Source organism: Gorilla gorilla, chromosome 14 (assembly GCF_029281585.2).
Source record: "Gorilla gorilla gorilla isolate KB3781 chromosome 14, NHGRI_mGorGor1-v2.1_pri, whole genome shotgun sequence".
NCBI lineage: Eukaryota > Metazoa > Chordata > Mammalia > Primates > Hominidae > Gorilla > Gorilla gorilla.
The window spans coordinates 106,620,836-106,647,186 of NC_073238.2; the positions used below are offsets into that span (position 1 = coordinate 106,620,836).

General features: G+C 35.3%; 1 protein-coding gene across 1 annotated transcript in view; it reads left to right on the forward strand.

Moving 5' to 3' along the window:
* The window catches only part of GPC5 (glypican 5), a 1,465,923-nt gene that overhangs the window by 496,207 nt on the left and 943,365 nt on the right, over positions 1 to 26,351 (forward strand). The window contains exon 6 of the mRNA XM_019039972.4: positions 12,593 to 12,713. Within this exon, the coding sequence (XP_018895517.3) occupies positions 12,593 to 12,713 (121 nt within the window). The remainder of the gene's footprint in view (positions 1 to 12,592; positions 12,714 to 26,351) is intronic.

Genomic DNA, 26,351 nt, shown 5'->3' on the forward strand with positions numbered 1-26,351 from the left:
TACAGGAATTAAAGGAAGACAATGGCTTATAAAGAAAAAATGAGGAAGACTATGTAATTGTTTTGAGATAATTACCCTTGACTACAGGGTGCTGAGGTTGGACAAGCAGTCTCTGGGCAGATATTCTCACAGAAATGTTTTTTTTGTGTAATGCTACAAAGACATTTTTGCAAGCTTGTAGTTTCTGTGGTCATTTATGATGGTTCTTATTACCAGGCATACTTGCATGAGAACCATCCCTTTTGGCCTTCCTGGCTCTGTTGTCAGGTTTTATCTTTTTCTCTCTTTCTTTCGTTTTTTTTTTTTTTTTTCTTTAACATGACTTTAAAGCTGCTCCATTTCAATTCTGACAAACTGCACAAATGAGAGCAAGTAACCTAGAAAGGATGCTCCAGTTTGGGGGTGGTGTTAGTTTTCTGTGGCTGCTAGGACAAACGATCATGAACGGAGTGATTTCAATCTACAGGAATTTGTTCTCTTACTGTTGTGGAGATCAGAAATCTGAAATCAGTGTAATTGGGCCGAAATTAAAGTGTCTGTAAAACCAAGCTCCCTCCAATGGTTCTAGGAGATAATCTATTTCTCACCTCTTTGAGCTCTGGCATTCCTGGGCTTGTGGCAGCATCACTCCAATCTCTGCCTCCGTGGTCCCATTGTCTTCTCCATTTCTGCCTTTAAAAAATGACCTCTGCCTCAGCCTTACAGGAACACATGTGATTGTATTTAGGGCCTGCCCAGATAATCTTGGATAATCCCCCCATTTAAAATTTTTTTTAATTTTTTTTTTTGAGACAGAGTCTCGCTCTATCATCCAGGCTGGAGTGCAGTGGCACAATTTCAGCTCACTGCGACCTCCACCTCCCGAGTTCAAGCAATTCTCCTGCCTCAGCCTCCTGAGTAGTTGGGACTACAGGCACGTGCCACCAAGGCCTGCTAATTTTTTGTATTTTTAGTAGAAATGGAGTTTCACCGTGTTAGCCAGGATGGTCTGAATCTCCTGACCTCGTTATCCAGCCACCTCCTCCTCCCAAAGTGTTGGGATTACAGGCATGAGCCACCGCACTGGCCCCCTATTTTAAGACCCTTAATTTAATCACATCTGTAAACCCCCTTTGTAAGCTTAGTACAGATGACTGAGGAAAGTTCCAAAGGGATAGAACTTTCCAGACATGGGGGACAGAGTATGTAAACACTGACGGACCTGGCAGAAATCATGAAAGGACTGAGAAAGGAGAACGGGGGAAGTATGAAGGATGAAGGGGAGATTGGCCAAATGTCTCTGTAGGTGTGGAATCTCTAGGTCATCTAGAGCGGAAACTTCCATTCTATTTAGACTCCAGAGGTCTTCTGAAATCCTGTATACGCGCATTTTTCCTATACTGAGTCAGCCAAATATGTTTGTTAGTAATTACCACTATTAGGAATCTAAAAGTCCCTAGGCACATGTAGTTTTATGGAACCAAGTCCTGCTGTTTTCTGTGTAACTGAGTTTGCCAAGACATAGCTGGAGGAGCAATTTTCTCATATATACAAGCGAACACAAATTAATTTCTGTTACATACGTAGATTGTTGTCTGAGGACTGCTTGGTAGTAGGAATTTGGCTGTAGTGTAGTTAAAGTGAGGCAAGAACAGGAATCCCAGTTATTTTCCCAACTCCTCCTCTTCCTCTTCTTCTTCCTCCTCCTCCTCTTCTTCCTCCCCCTCCTCCTCCTTTTTCGTCAAATACTTTAAAATATATAAATTTTTATTTTATGATTCCACAGACCATAAAATGGAACTGTTGGACAGGACTTTAAGTTGGAATAGAGACAAGATTGAAACTGTGTTATGCTCAAATTCCAATTTTTTTTTAAATAGTAATTACTACAGGGTTGTTCTCATTAAGAAAAAGTTATTTACAAATCTTTTCAAACTTCCTATTTTTTCCACAGTCCCAGAAACACAGCTTTTTTGCTATTCAAAGTAGAAGTAAATATAGAGAATGCTGTGTGTTTGTGTGTGTGTGTTTGTGTGTGTGTGTGTGTGCCTGTGCATGTGTATGCATTTCTTTTTAAAATTTATTTAGTTCTTATGTTAATAATATGCCTGGCACTTAAGAATCCTAAGTAATTTGTTTGGTAAAGTCAGAAAGAAGAGCAGTCAGAGAGGTGTTCATAATGAAAGCTACAAAAATCAGCTTTTGACTTGTTGGATAGGCTCCCATCCCTGATTCAAAAATACCTGGACCACATATCAAGGCCATCCAATTCATAGAGCGCTTGGTGATGGGCGTGACTTAAAGTCTGAAAATTACATCTGTAAAACTGTGTTCTCTATAAAAATATGCACATTTGCCAAAGTGAAGAAAGGAAAAAAATTCCATTAAATGTAGGTTCAATAAATGTATTAGAAAACATTTAATTAACTATCTCTGTGTTAAAACACATCTTGTGACTGCTGTTCCCACTCTCATTGGTGTTTATCTGCTGGTAAAGTGCTCCGCCATATTTCTATTTGCTGTGTGGTGCAGTGCGACCACACAGTTCAGACACAACCTCTGCTTTGTGATTTACCTCAACACTTTAACTCTGAGCTTCTTTTTTTACTGTACTTCAGTGTATTTCCCAGAAAATATATTCTCTATGAGGGATAAAATAAAATATCAATTAGAAACAAACAAAAACAATTCAGAGAGATATTAACCATTCACTCTTCTAAGTTATCAAAGATTATATTCTTCACCAAGTCATATAACCAGGTCCCAGTAAAATACCATCATGCCGGCAATTTAACATCATGTAATTTAAAATACCATCATGCAGGCAGCTTTCAACAAAGCATCCTATAAGAAAAGATTATTTGTACTTACATCTTTAAAAGTTTTGAAATTGCTATTGAAGACTGTTTTATTATATTGTCCATTGTCTGTTGCTTAAAGACTTATAAATTTTGCTTAAGAGTTTAGAGTTACCAAAAAATAGCTGCTGACATATGCAGATACTATTTTATTAACTAAAGACACCTATTTGCATTCTGGTTTTCCTTTTGGCCTTCAATAACAAGAGGCTTAGGACTAAATATTAGGCTGAAGGGTAGTGTTTCCTTCCCTAGGTCTTCGCGTATAATTGTCACCTCCTCCTTTTCATTATTCTGTCATTTTGCCCTTGTTTTATAGTGCTTGTGCCTTTTATTCTAAGCGGTCTCAAAGGCTTTTCTGGAAATACACAGTGTATAAGTACAAAATGATGAAATAAACATACTTCTTTATTTTGTTTTAAAAGATGCTTGGGTGGGACTAGATGACCTCTAAGATCCTTTCCAGCTCTAAATTTATGTTACTGTCACCAAAGACAGACAAAAAAAAAAATCTATTAGGTTATAGGCCTAAAGATGAATGCCAAGTACTATATTCCTGCTCTAGGTGTATTTCTTGTTGAAGGCAGTGCTAGATTCTGTGACCTGTTACAGCCCCTTACGTTCTTATGGTGATAAAACAAGAGAACTGATTGCTAAGAAAAAAAAATTCAGTTAAAATATCTTTTTACTCTTAAGCATCAACAAAAAATAAGAAATAGAAAACAGAAGAGCTGAATTATTTCTTCTGAGCTATTTATAATAAATTTGGACAACTAAGCTAAGCCTGAGTGTAGCTAATTTAATGAAATTGGTCATATTTGAATATTGTCACAACCTTACTATCACATTAACATTAAGTGTGATTAAAATTTATTCTTCGTTTCTGTGTGAGTCTCCGCAGAATCAGCTATCAACACCTTCATAATAAACTAGCCCTTCATTGCTTTCGGGAAACTTTTAGATTCGGAGCAGGTGGTTGGGCTTCTGCTTTAGAAGAGAACAAATCATTTTTGAAGTGCCTTTCCTGTTTGTGTGTGTGAATTTAGAACACATAAATTGTCCATTGCATCATTTTTGCTAGGAGGTAGAAGTTATTAAAAATATAGGAAATACTAGATATCATGTACTGATAATTTCCAAAGCTAATTATTTTTCTTATGGCCAACTGAATTAGAGTAAAAACATAAAAGTTAAAAACCAAGCTACAATTTAAGAGGAGTACTTGTGAAATATAAATATTGTTTTACAGTAATAAAATGTTTCTCATGGGAAAATAGAATATGATTTTTGTTGAAGTTCAAGGGAATATCTGTTTTCATTCAGGTAGTTTCCAGATTTTTGTCTTTACAATGTTCTGTGTAATGATTTAAATACTGTACCTCCAAAATTTATGTCCACTAGGAACTATAGAATGCGACTTATTTGGAAGTAGGGTCTTTGCAGATATAATTAACTCAAGGATTGAGATGAGGTCATCCTGGATGAAGGTGGGCCCTAAATTCAATGTAAATGTCCTTATAAGACACAGGAAAAGACACACACGGAGAAGGTCATGTGAAGATGGAGACAGAAATTGGAGTTATGCAGTTGCAAATCAAAGAAGGCCAAGGATTGCCAGGAGCAAGGGAGGATTCCTCCTGAGGGTCTTCAGAGGGAGTATGGCCCTGCCAACATCTTGATTTCAGAGGTTCAGGCTTCAGAACTGTGAGAGAATATATTTCTGTCCTCTTAACCCACCAAGTTTGTGATAATTAGGTATGATGGCCCTAGGCGACTACTACATTCTAATTCAGAAGTTCTTTTTGGTTTTATTATATCATGTGTTAGTAGGAAGTATCTAGGTGTTTCATTTGCATGATATGTTGGTAATCTTAGAATTATCGTATCTTGCAAGTAATTTTAAAGTATATTTTAATGTAGCCAGAAGCTTTTTAAATATGAAATTTAATTCGTGCTTGTGTCAATTACATTTGAAAAAAATACAAAAAGCTATATAAGATTCTAGGATCTTTCAGAATTTTATAATGCTTCTAATGAAAAGTTGGTTAAATTAAATTTGTACTCTAAATCATTTTGTTGTTGGCTTAAAATAGCATTTAATTTTTTAGTACTCAGATAACAGTTTTCCCCTAAATAGCATATTTACTTTCATATGTTGGTATCAAACAGTGAAGTGAGACAGCAAATCAGTACAAAGTGGTGATTATCTATCATCATAAATCCATGAAGGATAGCCTTGATCTTACTGAGAGGAGTTTAATTTTAAAATGCATTCCTGGAAAAGGCAAGTTAGTATAACATTTCAAACTCGTATAGCATTATTGGTAATTGATTGTAGTTAAAATTGATCATTTTATATTTGGACAGTCACTTTGAATCAAATTAGGATAATTATAAATTAAAGATTTATTATCATTTGCTTTGAATTTTTGATTAAAAAATTTAAAACCATAAAAACAGAGCTTTGACTATAAAAAAGGTATTTATCCTTTCTTGGTAAGATTGAGGAGGGGTTTAAGAAAAGGCTAAGCAATGTTCTATTTTTTTACGTAGGCAAAAGTTCATTTGTGCTACATTTTAATTAGGTAGTTAATTTTTTTTGAAATGACAGCTTCCAAAACACTACTGATTTTACATGTGCAGTCATTAGTTTTTCATGTGAAAACATTATCTTTCAAATTCACACAGCTGCTTATTTTGTGAAATGCATTGGGACTACTTACCTGCCACCTGACTAAACTGGCATGCATAGATTCACGCCTTGCCAAATCAGGAGTTAGGGTGAACAGTGATTAATATCCGTTCTTTAATGAGTTTCTAAGTCTTTCTGAACATGTTTTTATTCTATTTATTGCAGTGGTATGGTAAAATTTTCAGGTTGGTTGCTGTACAAAGCATGATAATATCTTTATTAATGTTAATGACATCCATATCATAAAATATTGTATTCTTAATAGGAAATTTGTTATATATAAATAACAATAAAGATCATAATAAGCTCTCCTTAATTCCATTTATTTTGACTTCATTATTAAGTTTAAAAACATAGGTGTCAAATTTAGACATCATATGTAATTATAAAGCCAAATTAATGTTGGAGATTAACTTTAAAGTAGTTTTGTGGCTCAACAATTGAAGTGAGATAGTGGGATCACAAAAGGCTTAATCATTTTGAATTGATTCCACAGATGTCTCCTTTCTCTAAATCCCCTGTAAGCCTCCTATCTTCCATGAAAGGTTATTCCCATAAACCTGGCACATAAAATCAATCATATAACTCTTTTCCATTCTGAGATTTCAAAGATTAGGACTTTCAACATAGAGAAAAAGTGCTGTGTACAAGTTGAGTGTACAAAAGTCAACACTCGGCAATGGAATCCAGTATTTCCCAAGTATTTGAGGAAACTTACAAAAACCAAAGCTCTAGTCCTTGCTTTCACATTTGCTGTCAGAACCAGGAAGGGAGGCCTAGAAATGGTTTGTATGGAAAATTTGTTCTTGTAGAAGCAGTTCACGTTCACTGATGAATAGATACAACATATTTCCCAGACCTCCTTTTAAGCCAAGATAGCAACATTTTTACCAGAGCCAAAGATAAAACCAGTGTTTAATCTCCTAGAAATTAGGAGATTTATGACTCTGGAAATGGAAAGAATTTTAATATCCAGCCACATAACCAAGTCATACAAGAACATAATAAACAAACCAATCAAACAACAACAAGAATAACAACCACAACATGGCCCCCATTCTCTTTTTAACCCCTGATAGAAATAGCAATAAAGGTAAAACGAGAAAGCTCTCATCAAGTGTTTTCCTCATCTACTATTAATGATTTATTCTTACATTCTGTCCCAGTCCAGTTATCAAAAAATTCCAAGACAGACCCCTGTAACTGATTTGTAATGAATTCCAGGGTCAGATTCCAGATATTGTTTCCCCTGAAATTGTGTAAGTGCACATCAGAATACTATACTTTTGGTGTGAATCTGAGCCAAATTCTATTGTATTCTAAATAAAGTGAAATTACTATCAGCCAATAGGGCATGGTATCAGTTTCAAATAGGACAAGCTGGTAAAGTCAGGAGAAATGACTTCCTCCTGAAGTGCTGTATATAAATTTATTACAATGCCTTTTAATATTTTATATGTTCAACAGAGAGGGAACTAAGCTCTTGTTATCATCATTTAAACACAATTTTGTAGAATGTAAATATATCAGGGCTTTTCTTTTTTCCTTGTTAATGAAAAACAAGTAGTGCTTGGGGAGCAAGTATTCCTATTCAACTGCTGTCACTCATTCCCAGCTCTGCTTAGAAGAAAGAAGCACAGATGGTGGGTCTATTACTTCCCCAACAAAAAATCTGCCTGTCTGTATTTTTTGGTTTTATTCCATCCTTCTCATTGTAATGTGAACAATATTTCAAGTCAAGAGACTTCTGTAGGGAATCTTTGAAATGTTTTATCCATTACCTGTACATTAAAAAGAAAAATAAGGAAATAATGATTTATTAAAATGTCATGAGGGGAACTCAATTAAAAATTATTGGTTACAAAAAAATTTAATTTAGAAACCATGTTTTTTTGCATGCAAATTAAAGCCTTCAGGGAAGTGAGGTTTTATATCAGACTTAGATCCTAAAGTACTCACTTAATGACGACAGACAACTTAGTCTATGTTAAACATACCTGTGTGGGTCTTTTTTATTTATACTGTGGCTTAATGAAAATTTGTCTGTTGTAAACATACTAAGAAAAAGAGCATAGAGGCTTTTTAACTAATTTTATAAGGCTGAAAATACATACCAACAGCAAAACACCCAAATCTTAACTGTACAGCTCAGTATTTTTTTTTAACAAACTTAGCACTTCTGTGTATCCAATACTAAAATCAGGAAACTTGATATTATTTATTCTAGACACTGTCTCATAGGGTAGCTCTTGTGGTGATTTGGAACATAACTTATTAGTTTTAAAATTTTTAGTAAATTAGATCATAGAATATGTTCTGTATCTTGCTTCTTTCATTCAGTATTTAGTTTATAAGATTTGTCAATCTTTTTGCATATAGTTGTAATTCATTAGTTCTCATTGCTATATACTATATCATTATACAAATATAATGAATGTCCAATTTGTGGTTATTTTGAAAGGTGCTTCTCTGAGCATTCATGTGTCTGTCTTTTGGTAAATATTGTTGGGTATATGCCCAAGGTCATAGAATATGGTTAGATTTAGCATACGTGGGAAATGGTGGTTTCCGTCAGTTTACATTTCCATCCACAGGGGGAGAGAGTTCCAGTTGCTCCACATCTTTGCCAACACTTGGTATCATTTCTCTTTTTTATTTGAACTGTTCTGATGTGTATGTATCACTATTTCAATTGTGGTTCTTTTGAACATTACAAAACTGGAAGAGAATAACTGATTTTATTAAATCACATTTCATTTGAAGTAATGTGTGTCTAATTTGCAGTATTTTTCCTTATTTATATGACTCATAAGAAGAGTGATTCTGAAATATTCAATAATATAACATCTTGGAATGAGATTTTTATCAGCTATAATTATAATACATTTTATCTAAATATTATTTTACTGTATTAGTAGCTGTGATCATTAAGAACAAAACCAAAAGGTAAGCAGGTAAGCAATTCCTTAGATTAACATGAAACAACATTCCTGCCTTTTTAAAGAAACTTTTCTGGCCTGTAAGTAAATGATGTAAATCAATTAATAGCTTAATTGAAATTAAGAGAAGAGTCTCAGTTTTCATTGCCTATATTATGTCTGTATTTTCTGGAGAAACAGAAAAACTGTATGGCAAACCTACAGTCTGCTAGTTTCTTCTCACCCTGCCAACAACTGTTATATTACTGTTTAGCTGGTTATATGCAACCATTTGTTGAGGAGGATTGTTTTGTTTTGCTTAGTTTTACTTTCTTTTCTTTCTTTCTTTCTTTTTTTTTTTTTTTTTTTTTTTTAAGGCAGGTCTTGCTCTGTTGCCCAGGCTTGAGGTCTGTGAGTTTTATACTCATGGTCACATGGTCAGTGTGGTGTGATCACAGCTCACTGCAGCATTAATCTCCTGGGCTCGCATGATCCCCCTGCCTCTGTTTCCTGAGTAGCTGGGACTACAGGCTCATGCCATCACACCTGGCTTGTTGAGGAGGGTTTTGAAGAAAATCACGCATGCCTTCTTAATTAGAAACAATGAAACCTTAGAAAATGTAATTAGAGAAAAAAATAACATTTTGCACCAAGCTAATTATATCTTTACCTTTTCTTAGTCGGTTTCAGGATTGATACTTATTGGTGGTTGTATTTTGGAGTGCGTGTTCCTTGCAGCACACTTTATATATATAGTGTGGCCTTATTTGAGTAACTTAAGTTACTTAACCTATCCGGATCCCAGATTCTCAAGCTGTAGAATGGGAGTAATTATAATACAAATATTACATGGTGGGTTAGTCCAGGTCCTCCAAGAGGTAGATGTTGAAAAGGGGTTAAACACAAGAGGATTTTATTAAGGAAAATTCCTATGAGAGAAAATGGAGAGGAAGCTGAGTAAGCCTGGAAGAGCTCTCAGCTGTGAGGAAAGTCTGACCTAGAGTGAAGGAAAGAAGAAACGAAGGTTGAGTGGAAGCATTGGAGCATGAAGTACAGTCTAAGGAAGGGTAAGAAAAGTCTTCAGGGAATCCTGAGCCAAGCCTGGTCCTCAGAGAAGCCCTGTGTCTCCTAATGAGGGATCTGCATTAGCAATCCTGCTGCCGTCAGTCACTGACTGAGGGGCAAATGCAGAAACAGATTTTAGAGTGAAGCAGCAAATGGCCTTAAATCAGTCAGACTTCCCGTACTTTGAGGTCTATGAGTTTCTTATTCATGGTCACCAAAAGATGTTTATCATGAATTGACAAACTCCAGATAGAGTAAAGCAATGCCTAAATCATAATTATGCACTTATCAATTTATTTATTCATATTATTCACTATCATTACGAATATTCAACACATTAATAAAACAGCCACATGTGCAATCTACTTAGGATGTTGGGAGCATAAGGAATAACACAGCAGTGCTACAGATAATTTAAGAGATGGTTACTCTCTCTATATATTTATTTATATATATGAGTATAAAATTTTATTTTTCTAAAATAAAGAATAATTGGTTTCCTTGTACTATTTGTTATTGATGTATACTGCCAAATCCCTAATGAATACTGGAATACTTAACTCTAAACTCCCTCCATGCCTACAAAAAGAAGTGGGTCCAAGGTTATATTTTAAATCAAAAGATGTGTTAATATTATCATTTTTATCATGTCCAATGGATAGTATCATTATCAAAAAGTTTAATCACTTATTATTACTTGAAGGACCTAGTTAGGAAATGTTTGATCCACTTCTTAAAACTGGTCACTGGAAGTACATTATCTCAGGAAGAACTGGATATTTATTGAAACCCCTTTAATATAGCCATAGTCTCAAACATAGAACCTTCTTTTATTTTCTTCAAAGATTTTTTCAATTTCTGTAAAAATTCAGAGGTTGTTTATGGATAGTGCAATACTCTGCTCAAATATAGGGAAGGAAAGTTACATTAAAATGAGAATATTTTTGCTGAAAAGTATTATGATATTTAATGTAAGCAAACAAATTACTCAGATGATAGTATTTGTTTTCATTTTAAAATGTCTCTTTAATTTCAATAGTTTTTGGAGCACAAGTAGTTTTGGCAACATGGATGACTTGTATAGTGGTGAAGTCTGAGATTTTATTGCACGTGTCACCTGAGTAGTGTACATTGTACCAAACATGTAGTTTCTTTATCCCTCACCCCCCTGCCACCGTCCCTGTTCTGAGTCTCCAGAGTTCATTGTATCACTCAATGGAGAGTCTTAAACGTTCAGGGTAGAATCTTCGGGGTGTGACTTCCTATCCATTGCTTTCCACCATTTGTACTCTCTGGTTTGTGAATGGAGGCCCGTTCTACCTGTCTGCTTTGTTCACATACCTTTGCCATTTTCCTTGCTGGGATGACATCCTTTGCCCTGAAGTTCTCGTTAACCATACCACAGCTGTCCTCTTCTTACCTCAATACATCGAAGGCTACCTCAAGTTACAATTTCTCCCTTAGTTTTTCCCTAGTCTGAGTCCACGTGGATTTCTCCATATCCAGAATGTCTACTACTTGTCTTATCTTTCCTCACACTTGGCATGTGCATTTCCTTCCAGCTACTTTCATAATGTTGTATTTTAACTGTTCAGTTGTGTTTATATTACACTATTCTGCCAGGCAAATAAGGGTATTTATATTGCTGAAATCTATGGTTTTTTAAAAATGGAATAAAATGTAATGAATAAACATACAAATGAATGAGTTAATTACTATATTCCTGGTTAAGTAATGAGCATTATGAGGACAAAAATTGCGTCTTACACCTTCTTATAATCCTAATCACCTAGTATAGGACTTGGAATATAGCATGCATTTAAGACATCTTTGTGACTAATGAGTTTAAATATTTTTATTAATTCTAAGTTGACATTATATGATTGTAATTTGGGGAAGGTAGTGAAATTTCAAATGGCTTTCACCACCGGTGAAATGACCCTTTTACATACCACATGATTTATGAGATCTTTGTTTAGGTGAACCTAGGTGAAAGCGGATTGTTTCCTCTACTTAGAAAATATTTTTCAGATTTTAGTTGCTTATAAATTTGATTATTTAAATTTGTACAGTTATGGTTTATGATATTGACTTGTACAGTTATATATTTTTTATATATTTTTTATGTTATATATATATATGCCACATGTGTGAGCTGCTTGGAATACTGGAAGAGTAAAGAATAACATAACAGTGCCACAGAGGATTTAAGAGATGTGCCATATATATATATATGTATAATTTATTTTTCAAAAATAAAGAATATTATTACACATTAATAACATAGGTATAATTGTTTTCCTTCTACTGTTTGTTATTGATGTATACTGCCAAATCCCTAATGGATACTAGAATTCTTAACTCTAAGTCCTTCTATGCCTACAAAAAGAAATGGGTTCAAGCTTATTTTAAAAATGAAAAGATTTATTAATAAAATTATTTTTATCATGTCCAATTGATATTATCATTATTAAAAAGTTTAATCACTTATTACTTGGAGGAACTAATTAGGAAATATATGTAATATATATTAGGCTAGGATATATGTACATGTATATATATAATATATATTATATATACACATATATACTACTATATAATATAGATATATTAGGCTACTCTCTCTCTCTCTCTACATATATATATTATATATATATATTATATATATAGTATATATGTAGTAGCCTAATACTTAAAAAATAAGATAAGGACTGCATAAAATAAGCTGACTCAGACAATATGGGTGTAGACATATGTATAATTCAGCAAGACCTGGTAACAAAGTGAGATATATATTAACTCTTTGTAGCATGTTGTTAAGTAGTATCAAAAAACAAGTAATTTTTGGTTGGGTCCATTGAGTGAATAACATTATTTTCAGAATGATCTAATGGCACGATAAGCATTTTAGCATTTTACCTGGAAAAACATTACAGCTGTGCCAGTTTCTGTTCCAAGAGAAAAATACATTGGAGTATTCTCTAAAGGAGGAAATTCTGACCTCAAATATGTTCAGATAGCTGTGACAGATAATACCCTGCTCAGGTACTAAGTCATATCTTTCACATTTCCCTTGCTAGTTATACTCAGCGTGTGGTTGGAAATGGAATCAAAGCCCAGTCTGGAAATCCTGAAGTCAAAGTCAAAGGAACTGATCCTGTGATAAATCAGATTATCGATAAACTGAAGCATGTTATTCAGGTAAGTCCTGATCCTATATTTATTAGTATACTCAGTAATAAATAATAAGTGGTTACTTTCTGTTATATTTGATACATTTGTTAATCCTGTCAGATAATCCTACCTAAAATATTGTAACACATTTTTTGTATCAGGACATTTGGAAATATTTAGTTTAATGATTTTTGGATGCAGTCAATATGCAGTGGTATTTTAATGCTGGACAATCTGTATCTGTGAAAAGCAAGCCTCAGCCTCAGCATTTCAATAGTGAGAATCTCAGGATATGCTTTGTCTTCAGTGAATAAGTTTGAACATGGGAATCACTGTGACCATTAAAGAAAACACATATAAGACCATAGAAGATGCCAGAGTTATCTTTCAGGTAATTCTCTGAATGTTACTGTGAAGGTTTTGCAGCATTTCAATATAAGTTAGGTTGTAGATGAATAATATGTATTTATAATATTTATTTCCTATAACACCTTTTATATGTTATCTTATAATCTAGCTAATGGTTGTTTATGAAATACTTCTGTTTTACCTTCAATAATGTTTTTCATCAAGTAGTGTGTATTGCTGTTTTTAATACATGGCAAATGAAGCATGAGCATATTTATCAAAGTAATATTTCACTGAAATAGTCTATTAATTAGAACCAAACATTATGTTGCATGTTGTAAATATTATCCTCCATTCTGCATCTATTGATGTTTGGGGTAAGAAAGGCTATTTTTTTTAGTTATTAGTCATTTTTCAAAAATTTATATTTGAACATACTTTCATTTTTCCTAAGCAAAACTTTGTATGGGTAGTGATATTTATTTCTAGTATCATGAGTCAGAAACAATACCTGAACAGTACAGAGTTTTTATTGCATACAACATATTCAAGAGTCAGTAGTAGACTTCTCATAATTGTTCTGCAAAGACAAAGCTTAAGTTTATGCAGAGCCAGTTCTTAGGTTCCCATTTTCACAAGAGTCCCTATATCTCAAGGAAAGGATATGTAAGAAGGACATGGGGGTTGGTGTCCAATACCATAGATTTCTCCCGTCTGCGAGGCAACGATGCTTATTCTACCATTGATACCTGTAGAAAACAGATCTCTCGCCCTCGCTGGCAAAACCAAAAATAAATTCTATTGGAAAAGTCTAAGAGAAAAGTGGTATCATGACTACCGATGAGTTAAACCTCCCAGCCTCTGCTGAGCTGGTCCAGTTGGTGCCTCACAGTATCGTCCACTATAGTATAATATGTACATCTAGATTATTTGAAAATTTGAGTGCATAATTGATAATAAAACCAAAAGAGCTTTAATATTAATCAGCTCCTCTCATTGAGGAGTGAGTACAATCTCACTGTGAGGACACGGTGAAATCTTAGTGGTTTCTTAGGTGGGATAAGCATTTCACAGAGGGTGCAGGAAGAAAAAACAGACCTTAAGTGTATATTTATTCAGTCTCATTCTTTTATATTACTTTGGTTGTAGTAAGGTATATGAAATATGTAATATATTAGTGCAATAGCACATACATATAATTTATAAATACATAAATATACATATTAACTGGACATTTATTCAGATTGTTTTTATAAGATATGCACAGGATGAAAGCAGAATGGAAACCCTATTACAGATAATAAGGATGGTGCTGTTCCATAAGAAGTGCACAGTTATAAAAAAACACATTTACAGAGAGGAACACATAGATATCCAAGATAAAAAGGATTATAGAAACCCTTAGGAGGAGGGTTCACATATTTATTGCCCATTCAGCAAAACACCGCCCCTGTCCTCTGCCAGTTCTGGTTTTGTAGGTTTCAAAGCCATAGCCTTTTCAAGGTGGCAGAGGGAAGTCATCCTACCTTTCTTTTTTAGCTTCTGTGTGAACTCGAGTCCCATTCTTTAATCTTTATAGGAATGTGAAGATCGCCAATTATTCATGCTTAAGTTTCATTCTGGGGTTGCAAGAGAATATCAAATACAATGCTACCTTTGAGGTCTATCCTTTTAAGGTCTACTAGAATTATATGATCGAAATTTAGATTTTTATAGAGGAGAGCAGAAAGTTATATCTTGCACAGGTATCACTGAAATATTCACCTTTAATGCCTAAGAATATGCTCTTTCATAAACTGCTCTCCTGGAGATGAAGAGAAATGTTTTACTTTGCCAAACTTTTGACTACTGATAATGTACACGTGCCCTGGCAGGGATGGCTATTGTACTGTCAATATCAAGGGATGGCTAACAGCATCTCCACAATGTCAGCTATGAAAGGATTTAGAAAATAGCCTTCCGTAAGTGAGAATTTATTAATTTAGGAGTAGGGCCATGGAAGATGTCGACATAGGAATAGGTTTCAGATCCTAATCTGTAGATTTAGATGATCACTTCTTAGTGTTTGTATAAAATGTACTTTATTTTTTATTATAATAGATATTAAATTTACTTTCCACCTTTGTGCTATGAAAAATGCCATCTCTCACCATAGGGACGTACCTGTATTAAAGAATATGGAAGTAAGTCAGCCATAATAGCAAAAATTGCCTGCATGCACTCACCCAAAAAGGCCTTTCTCGGCCTGCCATTGATCTGAACCTTATTTCTACCCTGAATTGTCTGCAATTAGAGTCACTAAGGAAATAGATAAAGATTTTTACTTGGAAAATGTCACTTTTTAATGTTTTAATAATTCATTCAAAATACTCAAACATGCCCATTGAGTTTCTAGTATGGTCCTGGTTCTGTACAGGCACTGAGGTTAAAGTTGTGAATAAAGCAGACACAACCCTGCTCTCATGGGCTTTCCGTTGTAAGAAAAACATAAACAAACAAATAAAACCAGTATTGTAGCTGACACATGTTATAAACAAACCAAACAGGATGAGGTAGGGAAAGATATTTAAGAAGAATGTGCTGGTGAAGGCCACTCACGGGGAGATGTTTGGGTTGATTCTGAATAAGGAGAAGAAAGGAGTCACAGGAAAACCTGTGAGAACTGTGTCTGGGTCAGAAGGAAAAGTAGGTGCAAAGGCCTTGTGGCAGGAATAAGTTGATTTTATTCAGAGAACAGAAGGCCATGCAGCTAAAACAGGGTGAGTTAAAGGGAGGAGATAAACATGCATCATGTTTTGGGGAGTCCAGTAGGCTCTGGTAAAGAGTTTATATTTTCTCCTAAGTGGGCTAAGAAGTCATATAAAAACTGTAAGCAGAAGCTAGCTGGGTGCAGTGGCTTATGCCTGTAATCTCAGCACTTTGGGAGGCTGAGGAGGGTGGATCACCTGAAGTCAGGAGTTTGAGACCAGCCTGGCCAATATAGTGAAACCCTATCCCTACTAAAAATACAAAAATTAGCCGGGCATGGTGGCACACACCTGTAATCCCAGCTACTCAGGAGACTGAGGCAGGAGAATCACTTGAACCCAGGGTCAGAGCTTTCAGTGAGCCAAGATGGTGCCGCTGCACTCCAGCCTGGGTGACAGAGCAAGACTCCATCTCAAAATAAATAAATAAATAAATAAATAATCACAAATTTAATAAATCAATAAATAAAAACTGCAAGCAGAAGCTGATAAAATTTAATTTATGTTTTATGAGGACTTCACTATGAAAAATGGACCCTGCATGCAAGAATGAAAAAAGGAAGTGGTACAGACAGAAGACCACATAATTGGAACTAGAATAATAAGAGTGGATAAGCTGAGAAGTGCATAGATTTAGACAAATGTCGGAAGCGGGGTTATTGGGATTTGTTAATGGATTGGAATTCTGGGAGACAGAAGAAGGATGATAGCAAGGTTTGGTGGGATGATAGTGTCACTAAGTGAGAAAAGGAATTCCGAGAGAAGAGTAGGTCTGGCAGAGGGTTCCTGGGATTGATTAAAAATCAGTGGTTTTGTTAAATGTGAGATGCTTATTAGATACCCAAGAGGAATGTGCAGAACTCAGGAAGACCACACAACTGGAAGTGTATGTTTGTAAGCACAGAGTGTGGATAGTACCTAAGCCCTGAGATTGTATAAAGTTGTCACCTTTCCTTTAGAGTATAAATTCACACCAGAACTATTAATGGAGACTGTAAGACAATGGAATCATACAAAAAATTGTATTGCAAAAACCTATGAATGGATAAAACATTTTATTAAATGTATTTGGCACCTTGTATATACTTAGACAGTTGATCTAGGACAGAGAAGATACTTCGTAACATTAATTTTTTTCTCACTGTAAGAATAATGACTCAGGAGACGGAGGCTGCAGTGAGCTGAGATCAGGCCACTGCATTCTAGCTCCAGGAGACGGAGTGAGACTCTGTCTCACAACAACAACAACAAAGAATAATGAATGCTCATCAGAAGGAACTGAATTTTATTATTCTAGGAAATCTGATGGAAAAAGTGAAAAATAAATATTGATACCATTTATAAAACAATGAAAAAGACTTACAAGAGAAGGCATCTAGGCTTTTTTCTATACTGAATTATACATATAAATACATCAGTACTTCACTTAAAAAAATAAGATCATAGGGTACATTTGATTTTGTGACATGAACTGCTCACCTGACCACACAAAACAAATACTTTTCCGTGGCATTAAATATTCTGCTATCTGGTTGTTGGTGCTGGCATATTATCCTATCATACGGAAAGATTACAGTTTTACTTCACTCAGTCACCTAAAGTTGGATATTTAGGTTGTGACCAGTTTTTTATGATAATAAAGACTAATAGGAATATCAGTAGACATAAAATATTTTTGGCATCTTTTTTTTTCCTTGTAATACATTCTACATGTTGAAACTAACAATATGTTCCTTAACAATTGTATTTTGATACATATTGCCACATTTTTCTCAAGGAAAATTAAAGCTAACAAGAAGTGTCAGCCTTCTCTTCATGTTAAAGGTGTGGGTGGAAGCTTGGCAGTGACTCTGAGACATACTGGTATAAAACATCATTGGGCTCTCTAGAGACCAAGGTAACTGTCCTGTACAAATGTTAGCTTGAGCTGGGTGTCACCTGGGAGTACTCCAAGGATGGCCAAAAGAAATATTTTAGTTAGAAGACAATTTATAAGAAAAGTTTTGGCCGGGCCTGGTGGCTCACACCTGTAATCCCAGCATTTTGAGAGGCCGTGGCGGGCGGATCACGAGGTCAGGAGTTTGAGACCAGCCTGGCCAATATAGTGAAACCCCATGCCTACTAAAAATACAAAAATTAGCTGGGCATTGTGGCATGCACCTGTATTCCCAGCTCCTAGGGAGGCTGAGGCAGAAGAATCGTTTGAACCCGGGAGATGGAGGTTGCAGTGAGCCAAGATTGCGCCACTACACTCCAGTCTGGGTGACAGAGCAAGACTCTGTCAAAAAAAAAAAAAAAAAAAAAAGGGAAAAGAAAAGGAGTTTTGAGACTTCCTAGAGAGAGGTCATAGCATACACAATCTTAATTTTATTTCATCATTTAGGACAAGCCCTATATTTATATTCTGCACACATTCTCTCTTCTCCACACCCCCTCAAAAAAAAGCTGGGATCTGATGTAAATAGAGACCTGTGGGCTATAGCTTGGTCCTTAAGGAATATCTCAGAAACTTCAGTGTTCCTTCATTCCCTCTGCAAATCCTTCTGAATTGAGAATGGGAACCTTGGCGACAGAGGGGAGTCATGCACCTCCCTTTTCCATCTGTGACCCTGACATCTTTCTCCAGGTCAGCCATTGTGCAAATTCTCAGAGTTGCTTTCTGGCGCTTTCCTGCATTCCAAAGCCTGTTTCTGAAACAGGCAATATTTGTCCTTTTGAAAATCATCCATGTTAAATGTGGTATATCCAATGGCCAGTGAAGATTTTCCTAAAGGGAGAACACTTATTCCTAAGTGTTAACATTAACTTTTTCAGATGTTTGCGTCAGACTCAATTGCCCTTTAATATTATAGATTGAAAGCAACACTTGGTTGATCTTAGTATATCTAATTGAGGAAATGCGAGAGCCTTTTTAATTTAGATTTGCTCACCTAGCAAACTTACTTTGAAACTTCTTGGTCATATTATGTTTGTTTATGGCAAAGTTGTCAGCAAAAAAGTCACAGTTCTGCAGCAATTTATCTTTAAACACTAAATGACATCTATCATTTTTCAAAGAAAATAATGTCAGCAGTTAAAATCCTAACTGCTGAGCACTGTTAGTTGAGAATTATAATGTCCCATTGCTTAGAAATTAATTTACCTACTTTCAATATGAAACAGAAAAAGCAATATCATAGCAATTTTCTGGATTTATTTTATTGCAAAGCCAATAAATGTTACAGTGTTGTTAAAAGTAGTAGATTTAAGAAACATTTTATTTCCTTAAACCTAACAATTCAAATAACATAAAGAGTATTAGGTTTCTATTAAATATTCATTTTTATAGAGACCCAAACTTCTTTACAAAATGTCTTCATGTGTACTATAAATTTGATTTTTAGATGTGAGGAAAGCAATAATCATAACCATTGCCTAAATCCACAAAATAAGTAGATTTTCTATAATATGTATCCCAATAATAACAATGGAGAGTATTCAGGCAGAGATGAGAGACACTCTGATTTTAGTAGAAAAAGACTGTGCTAAATTATCTCAGTCTTTTTTTCAATCTGTTCTTAGGATACCGATATAATAAATATAACTTTAGAACTGTGATACCCTGAGAAAAGGCTCTAATTTAAATCTCAATAGATGGTTACACAGGTAGTGTTTACACACACGCACACACACACACACACAACACAATCACAGGAGTTTTAAAAAATGTTAGTATCTCTGAATTTTTTAATTCTGAAAACTGTCCAAGCTTTTATCATTAAATCACTTGCTATAAAACAAATTTTATAAACATCCTTTCCTATTGTTAATAGCCTATGATAGTCATACCGAATGAGTTAATCATAATTGATTGGTCAGTTGCTAATTGCAAATTCTTTGACCGTAGCATGTCAGCTGATTCTGTGAACTTATTTCACTTCTATAGACTCTTTCCCTTCATTAGAGAATTGCCACATCACTCTGACTCCTTTCCCCACAACTCCATTACATGACATTGTCACATCCCCAGGCTTATGACACTAATATTCCAGAAAAACGAACAGTTCTTGATTTTGAGTTAGCAATGCAGTAGTGATCAAAACAGATTTAGTTAGTTATCTTTTGGTTCAGGAGAAAGTGTTGGATGCGCCCTCAATAACTTTCAATGGTCATCTAATTTAGCAATTAGTTTGTCTGAGTAAATTCAATGGAAGGCTGCTTTCTGGAATGGGTGGTGTAATGCACTGACTTCACTATTAGACATTTCATTTAAAAAAATCAATTGTCCGCATAAAACAACCATTTCAATCAGTGTACAATCAACTGGAAAGGAAAGTTTGAGAACTTATTTTTTTGAAAGTAATGGGATTGGGATTGGCCATTGGTAATTTCTGTTTGATTAAAGCATATGTAATAGTTTTATATTGGATAAAAATTTGACTTTTCATTTATGTGGATGCTGCTGATTTTACATGTTATCATTTCCATTAAGACTTGAGCTGTTTTTCTGCTGGGTTTACTGTTCATAAAATGTTGAAAGAACATTAAAATGTAAAACTTTCATATTTTTTATTTAGGTGACTAGGACAAATTCTGGTAATTTATAGGATAAAACTTTTATATATTTCTGCTTAAAATATTTTGAAATATGGTTTGTTTCACAAAAGAGGTTCCAAATTATAACCAGCTCCCACTAAATTCATATTTCTTTTTAAAAATTGAAGTCACTGAAATTTAAATTGTCAAGAATTATAAAATCTAAAAGGTAAGTGTTCAGCATTTTAATTTAAACAACTAGGATAAGTGAGGAAAATAATATTTTTGACAATTACTAGACATAAGTGTTCATCCAGTAATTTCAAAGAATTAAAAAACCAAACAAAACAACTTTCCTTCAGTCTCAATAAAACATGCTTGCTACAATATAGTAATGTGCTAAGGAACATGACTTCTGAGTTAGCACAAGGCATGTGGCTAAATTCCAGCTTTTATAGGCACTAACTGTATATCCATAGTTAGTTTACTTAATATCTTAAGCCTCAATTTAATTTTAGTGTATAATAAAAATGACAGGTAATAAGTGTTGTAGAGATGCAGAGAAAGTGGAACTCTCAAACATTGCTCATGGGAATGTAAAAGTGTGCAACCACTATGGAAAAAAAAATTGACAGTTTCTCAAAATGTTAACCATTATGACCCAGCAATTCCGTATCTAGGTATATACTCAAGAGAAAGGAAATACGTGTCTAAACAAAAACTTGTACATGATTGTTCATAGCAATGTTGTTCATAGTATCCAAAAAAAGAAACAACTCAAATGTTCCTCAATTGATGACTATATAAATAAAATGAGTATGTCCATATAATGCAATATTATTTGCCAATAAAGAAGATCAAAACAGTGGATATGCTACAATGTGGACAAACCTTAAATATGTTATACTAGCTGAAAGAAGCCACTCCCAAAAGATAACATATTATATGACTGCATTTATTGATACACTACAATATTGATAAATATATTGTATTAGGTTTGTTCTCAGGCTGCTGTGAAGAAATAATTGAGACTGGGTAATTTATAAAGAAAAGAGGTTTAATTGACTCACAGTTGTGCATTGCTGGGGGGTCCTCAGGAACCTTACAATCATGAGAGAAGCCACCTCTTCACGGAGCTGCAGGAGAGAGAATGAGTGCAAGCAGAGGAAATGCCAGACACTTATAAAACCATCAAATCTGTGAGACTCACTCACTACCATGAAAACAGCATCAGAAACCACCCCCTTGATTCAGTTACTTCCACCTGATCCCACCCTTGGCATAAGGGGGTTATGGGAATTATAATTCAAGATGAGATTTTGGGTGGAGACACAGCCAAACCATATGATTCTGCCCCTGGCTTCTTCCAAATCTCAAGTCCTCACATTTCAAAACACAATCATGCCTTTCCAATAGTTCCCCAAAATTTTAACTAATTCTAGCATTAACCCAAAAGTCCAAGTCCAAAGTCTCATTTAAGACAAGGCAAGTCCCTTCCACGTATGAGCCTGTAAAATCAAAAGCAAGTAGTTACTTCCTAGATACAATGGGGGTACAGGCATTGGGTAAATACACCCATTCCAAATGGGATAAATTGGCCAAAACTAAGAAGCTACAGGTCCCATGCAAGTCTGAAATCCAACAGGGCAGTTATTAAACCTTAAAGTTCCCAGTGATCTCCTTTGACACTATGTCTCACATCCAGGTCACACTGATGCAAGAGGTGGGCTCCCATGGCCTTGGACAAGTCCACCCCTGTGGCTTTGCAAGGTGCAGGCCCCCCACCCCCTTCCCAGCTGCTTTCGTGGGCTGGCATTGAGTGCCTGCACCTTCTTCAGCAGTAGGGTCCAAGCTGTTGGTGGATCTACCATTCTGGAGGCTGGAGGACAATGGCTATCTTCTCACAGCTCCACTAGTCAGTGCCCCAGAGGAGATTCTGTTTGGGGGTCCAACCCCACATTTCCCTTCTGCACTTTTCTGCTCTGCTTCCTCTTGAATGCTTTGCCAATTAGAAATTTCTTCTGCCCAATACCCTAAATCATCTCTCTCAAGTTCAATGTTCCACAGATCTCTAGGGCAGGGGCAAAATTCTTTCTTTGATAAAGCATAGAAAGAATCACCTTTACTCCAGTTCCCAACAAGTTCCTCATCTCCACACGAGACCACCTCAGGTTGGACTTCATTGTCCATATCACTATCAGTATTTTGGTCAAAACCATTCAACAAGTCTCTAGGAAGTTCCAAAATTCCCACATCATCTGTCTTCTTCTGAGCCCTCCAAACTGTGTCAACCTCTGTTACCCAGTTCCAAAGTCACTTCCACGTTTTCGGGTATATCTTTACAGCAGCGCCTCACTACCTTGGTACCAATTTTACTGTATTAGTCTGTTCTCATGCTGCTATGAAGAAATTCCTGAGACTGGGTAATTTATAAAGAAAAGATGTTTAATTGACTCACAGTTTTGCATTGCTGGGGAGGCCTCAGGAAACTTACAATTATGACAGAAGGCACCTCTTCACAGGATGGCAGGGAGAGAATGAGTGTAAACAGGGGAAATGTCAGACACTTTTAATGCCATCAGACCCATGAGACTCACTCACTATCACAAGAACAGCGTAAGGGAAACCACCCCCATGATTCAATTACTTCTTCCTGGTCCTGCCCTTGACATGTGGGTATTATAGGGATTATAATTCAAGATGAGATTTTGGATGAGGACACAGCCAAGCCATCTCATATATTTTACTATTTTATGAGAACATCAGTTTTCATTTGTATATGGAACATCTCCTTAATACTGACATAAACTGTTAATCAGTAAACTAATAATGGTTTATGTCAATGTAACACAACTCTGATTCTGAGGGTTTTGCAAATATTGTGCTAGATAATTATCTTTTTTTGATATCCCAATGTCTGCAAGTTTATCAGTTTTGCTCTTTTTAATTCCTCACCCACTGTTAATTTCCCAACACACTTCTGTCTGATTGCTGCCTCCGTCATTCCCCTGAAATACTTTTGCTAAGCTCACTGATTTTCTTTTTCCTTTTCAGAAACCAATAGCCTTTTTTTCAGTTCTTATCTCACTGGCTTGTTTAACAGCACTTATCCATGTTGCTTACCTCTTTCTCTTTGCTCTCACTTTCTTGATTTCTCACCAATATCTTTGATTTCTTTCATTCCAGGATCTTCATGTATCTCTTTATTTCCTTTAAATGCTATGTTTTTTCTGGGTTCCCACGCAGTCCCTTTTATCTTCTCATCTTCCCTCCTTCTCTGCATTTCCCTCTCTCATGGCTTCACGATAGCTGCCTAATTATCTTCTTCCAAGATGTTTCTTCTGAGTCTCAGATACTTCAGTCTACCGTTGTATTGGGTTAGCAAACTGAAATGTCAAAATCAACATGGCCAGAACAGAATTCCATCCTAATTACTTCTCCCTTCCCCTAATTTGCTCCTCCTTCTGTTCTTTCCACGTGCCTAAGCCTGTTTCTTGGGTGTCATCTTTAATTCTTCTTTTTTACTTACTACTAATCCATTACTACAGTCTCAATTTTGTCTCCTGTTTATCCTGTCCACTTCCTTTTCTCTATTGCCACCGTGCTATTTGAGACTACTACCAATTCCTATCTGGATTAGAACAATAGTTTCCAAACCAATTTTACAATCACTCATCCAGAAAATGCCCCAAGAAAGTTTTCTTTATGTGCCTTCTCCATTTCCTCTCTTACAGTTGTTGAACCACACACTGCTGTCAAATACTATTGCCAAAGTAAAGTCACTAGTTATCATTTGCAGCAGAATCCAATAGAAAATTAGCCGACTGTTGATGGACTGATCATGTCAATACCCATTTAAAACCATTTAGTTAATCACTATGCTGCTGTGATAAAATATAGTCTTTTACGCTTTTGGTTAAATGTGAAAATTTGGCCACATGTTACAATTCAATTATATTCATAGAAGTTTACTTATAATAAGTGAGACAATTCATCTGGCAACACCTAGGATACATGGAAATATGCGAAAGACAGGCGTGTATTGCTTAACTTCTCACCCCAGATAACTCTCCTCCACTTTCTCCCTTGCAGTCTTTCTGGGGAAAAAAAATGTACCAGGAAGGCTCCTCATTCAAAATTCCAGCCAGAATAGAGGGCAGAATGAGTCCTAGAGAAGGAAATAGATAAACTAAATGACAGTTCACATTCCGGCCTGCCTATTTTCGGAATGCTGGCATGCCAGTACACACAGTCCATGCAGAAAATTAAATGACTCTTCTTTGAAGCAACTGATCAATTCTAGACACAATAATTCCATGTACTGACTGGATCTCTACCCAGTGGGAAGGTAACTCCCCATCTATGGTGAAATCCTTTACTATACCCTATCTACATACAACAATTTCCAGATAGCCTCTAATGCACAGTATCAATGGACAATCAATGATCACTGCACATTAAAGGACAATATGAAAAATGTAAATGCAAAGGGAAAAAAGAAAGAAATGAGCAAATACAGAAAACAGACAGTACAGAAGGAAATACCCCAAACCTATATGAATATCCTCCAAAAAATGAGAAAATAGATTGCATTCTTAAGAAAATAAATTGCTTCCAAAGAATCAATAAGAAAATAAAAAAGAACTTCAGAAAATAAATATATTAAAAATTAAAAATTCAATAGAAGCATTGGAAGGTAAAATCAAAGACATATTAAAAAATCACAACACACAAAAAGAGAAAGTAATAGGAAGTAAAATGATGAGACATTTGAATTTCATTTTAGGGGATCCAAATAATAAGAATGTTGGAGAACAGAACTAAACTAATAAAGAGAGTGAATTTATCAAGTAAATAATATGTCAATCATTTTCAGAAATGAAGAGTCATGACTCCCTACTGAACCCACAGTGACCATCACAATGAATGAATACACACGTGCCTACACACACACAGACATGCATAAACATACACACACAAAGTAATCATTGTGAAATTTCTGAATATTGGTGATGAACAAAAGATACTAAAATCTTCCAGAGAAATAAACCAAGAAACCCAAAGTAGATTGCATAAAAAAACAGGCATCAGATTTGTAGCTGTATCTCAGCAGGAATACTAGAAGACAATGCATAAAAAAATGCCTTCAAATTATGAGACAACTGATTTCTGATCTGAAAGCATGTACTCAGTTAAATTATCAGCAATCAAGTGTTAGGGTAGATTCAATAGATTTCAGGGGAGGATATGCAACTTGTACCACTTTATCATTTTTTTAAATCTCTCTCTCTCTCTCTTTTTTTTTTTTTTTTGAGATAGAGTTTCTCTCTGTCGCCCAGGCTGGAGTCCACCGGTGGGATCCTGACTCTCTGCAACTCTGTCTTCTGCGTTCAAGTGATTCTTAAGCCTCAGCCTCCCCAGTAGCTGGGATTACAGAAGTGCACCATCATGCCTGGCTAATTTTTGTATTTTTAGTAGAGATGGGGTTTCACTGTGTTGGCCAGGCTGGTCTCCAACTCTTGACCTCAGGTGATTCATCTGCCTTGGCCTCCCAGAGTGTTGGGATTATAGGCATGAGCCGTCACTCCCGGACCAATTTTATTTTCTGTAAACCTTTTGTATAGAGCTGCTGACAAAAGGAGTAACTAAGAAATAAGAAGATATGGGGTCCAGGAAACATAACATTGAATACATAAGAATGGGAAAAAGGATGACTGTGAGAGGAAATTTTCTAAGCCAAAAAAAAAATTAATAACTTAAAGTGATGGGTTTGAACATATGGAAAAGATACTGCTAAGCATTTGACAGATCTGCTAGAGCACTTGAGAAAAAATGAAATAAATACTTAGAAAGATGTGACAGATACAAGAAAAACTATGCAAATGGATAGATACTATGACAATTATAAATTACAGGATATCAAGATTTCCATAAAAAAATCAGTATAGTATTACCCTAAAAATGAATACTGTTTTTGTAGGAGCAACTATTACTTTAATAAAGAACTTTGCCGAAACTATGGCAGATGGGGTGGCTCATGTCTATAATCCCAGCA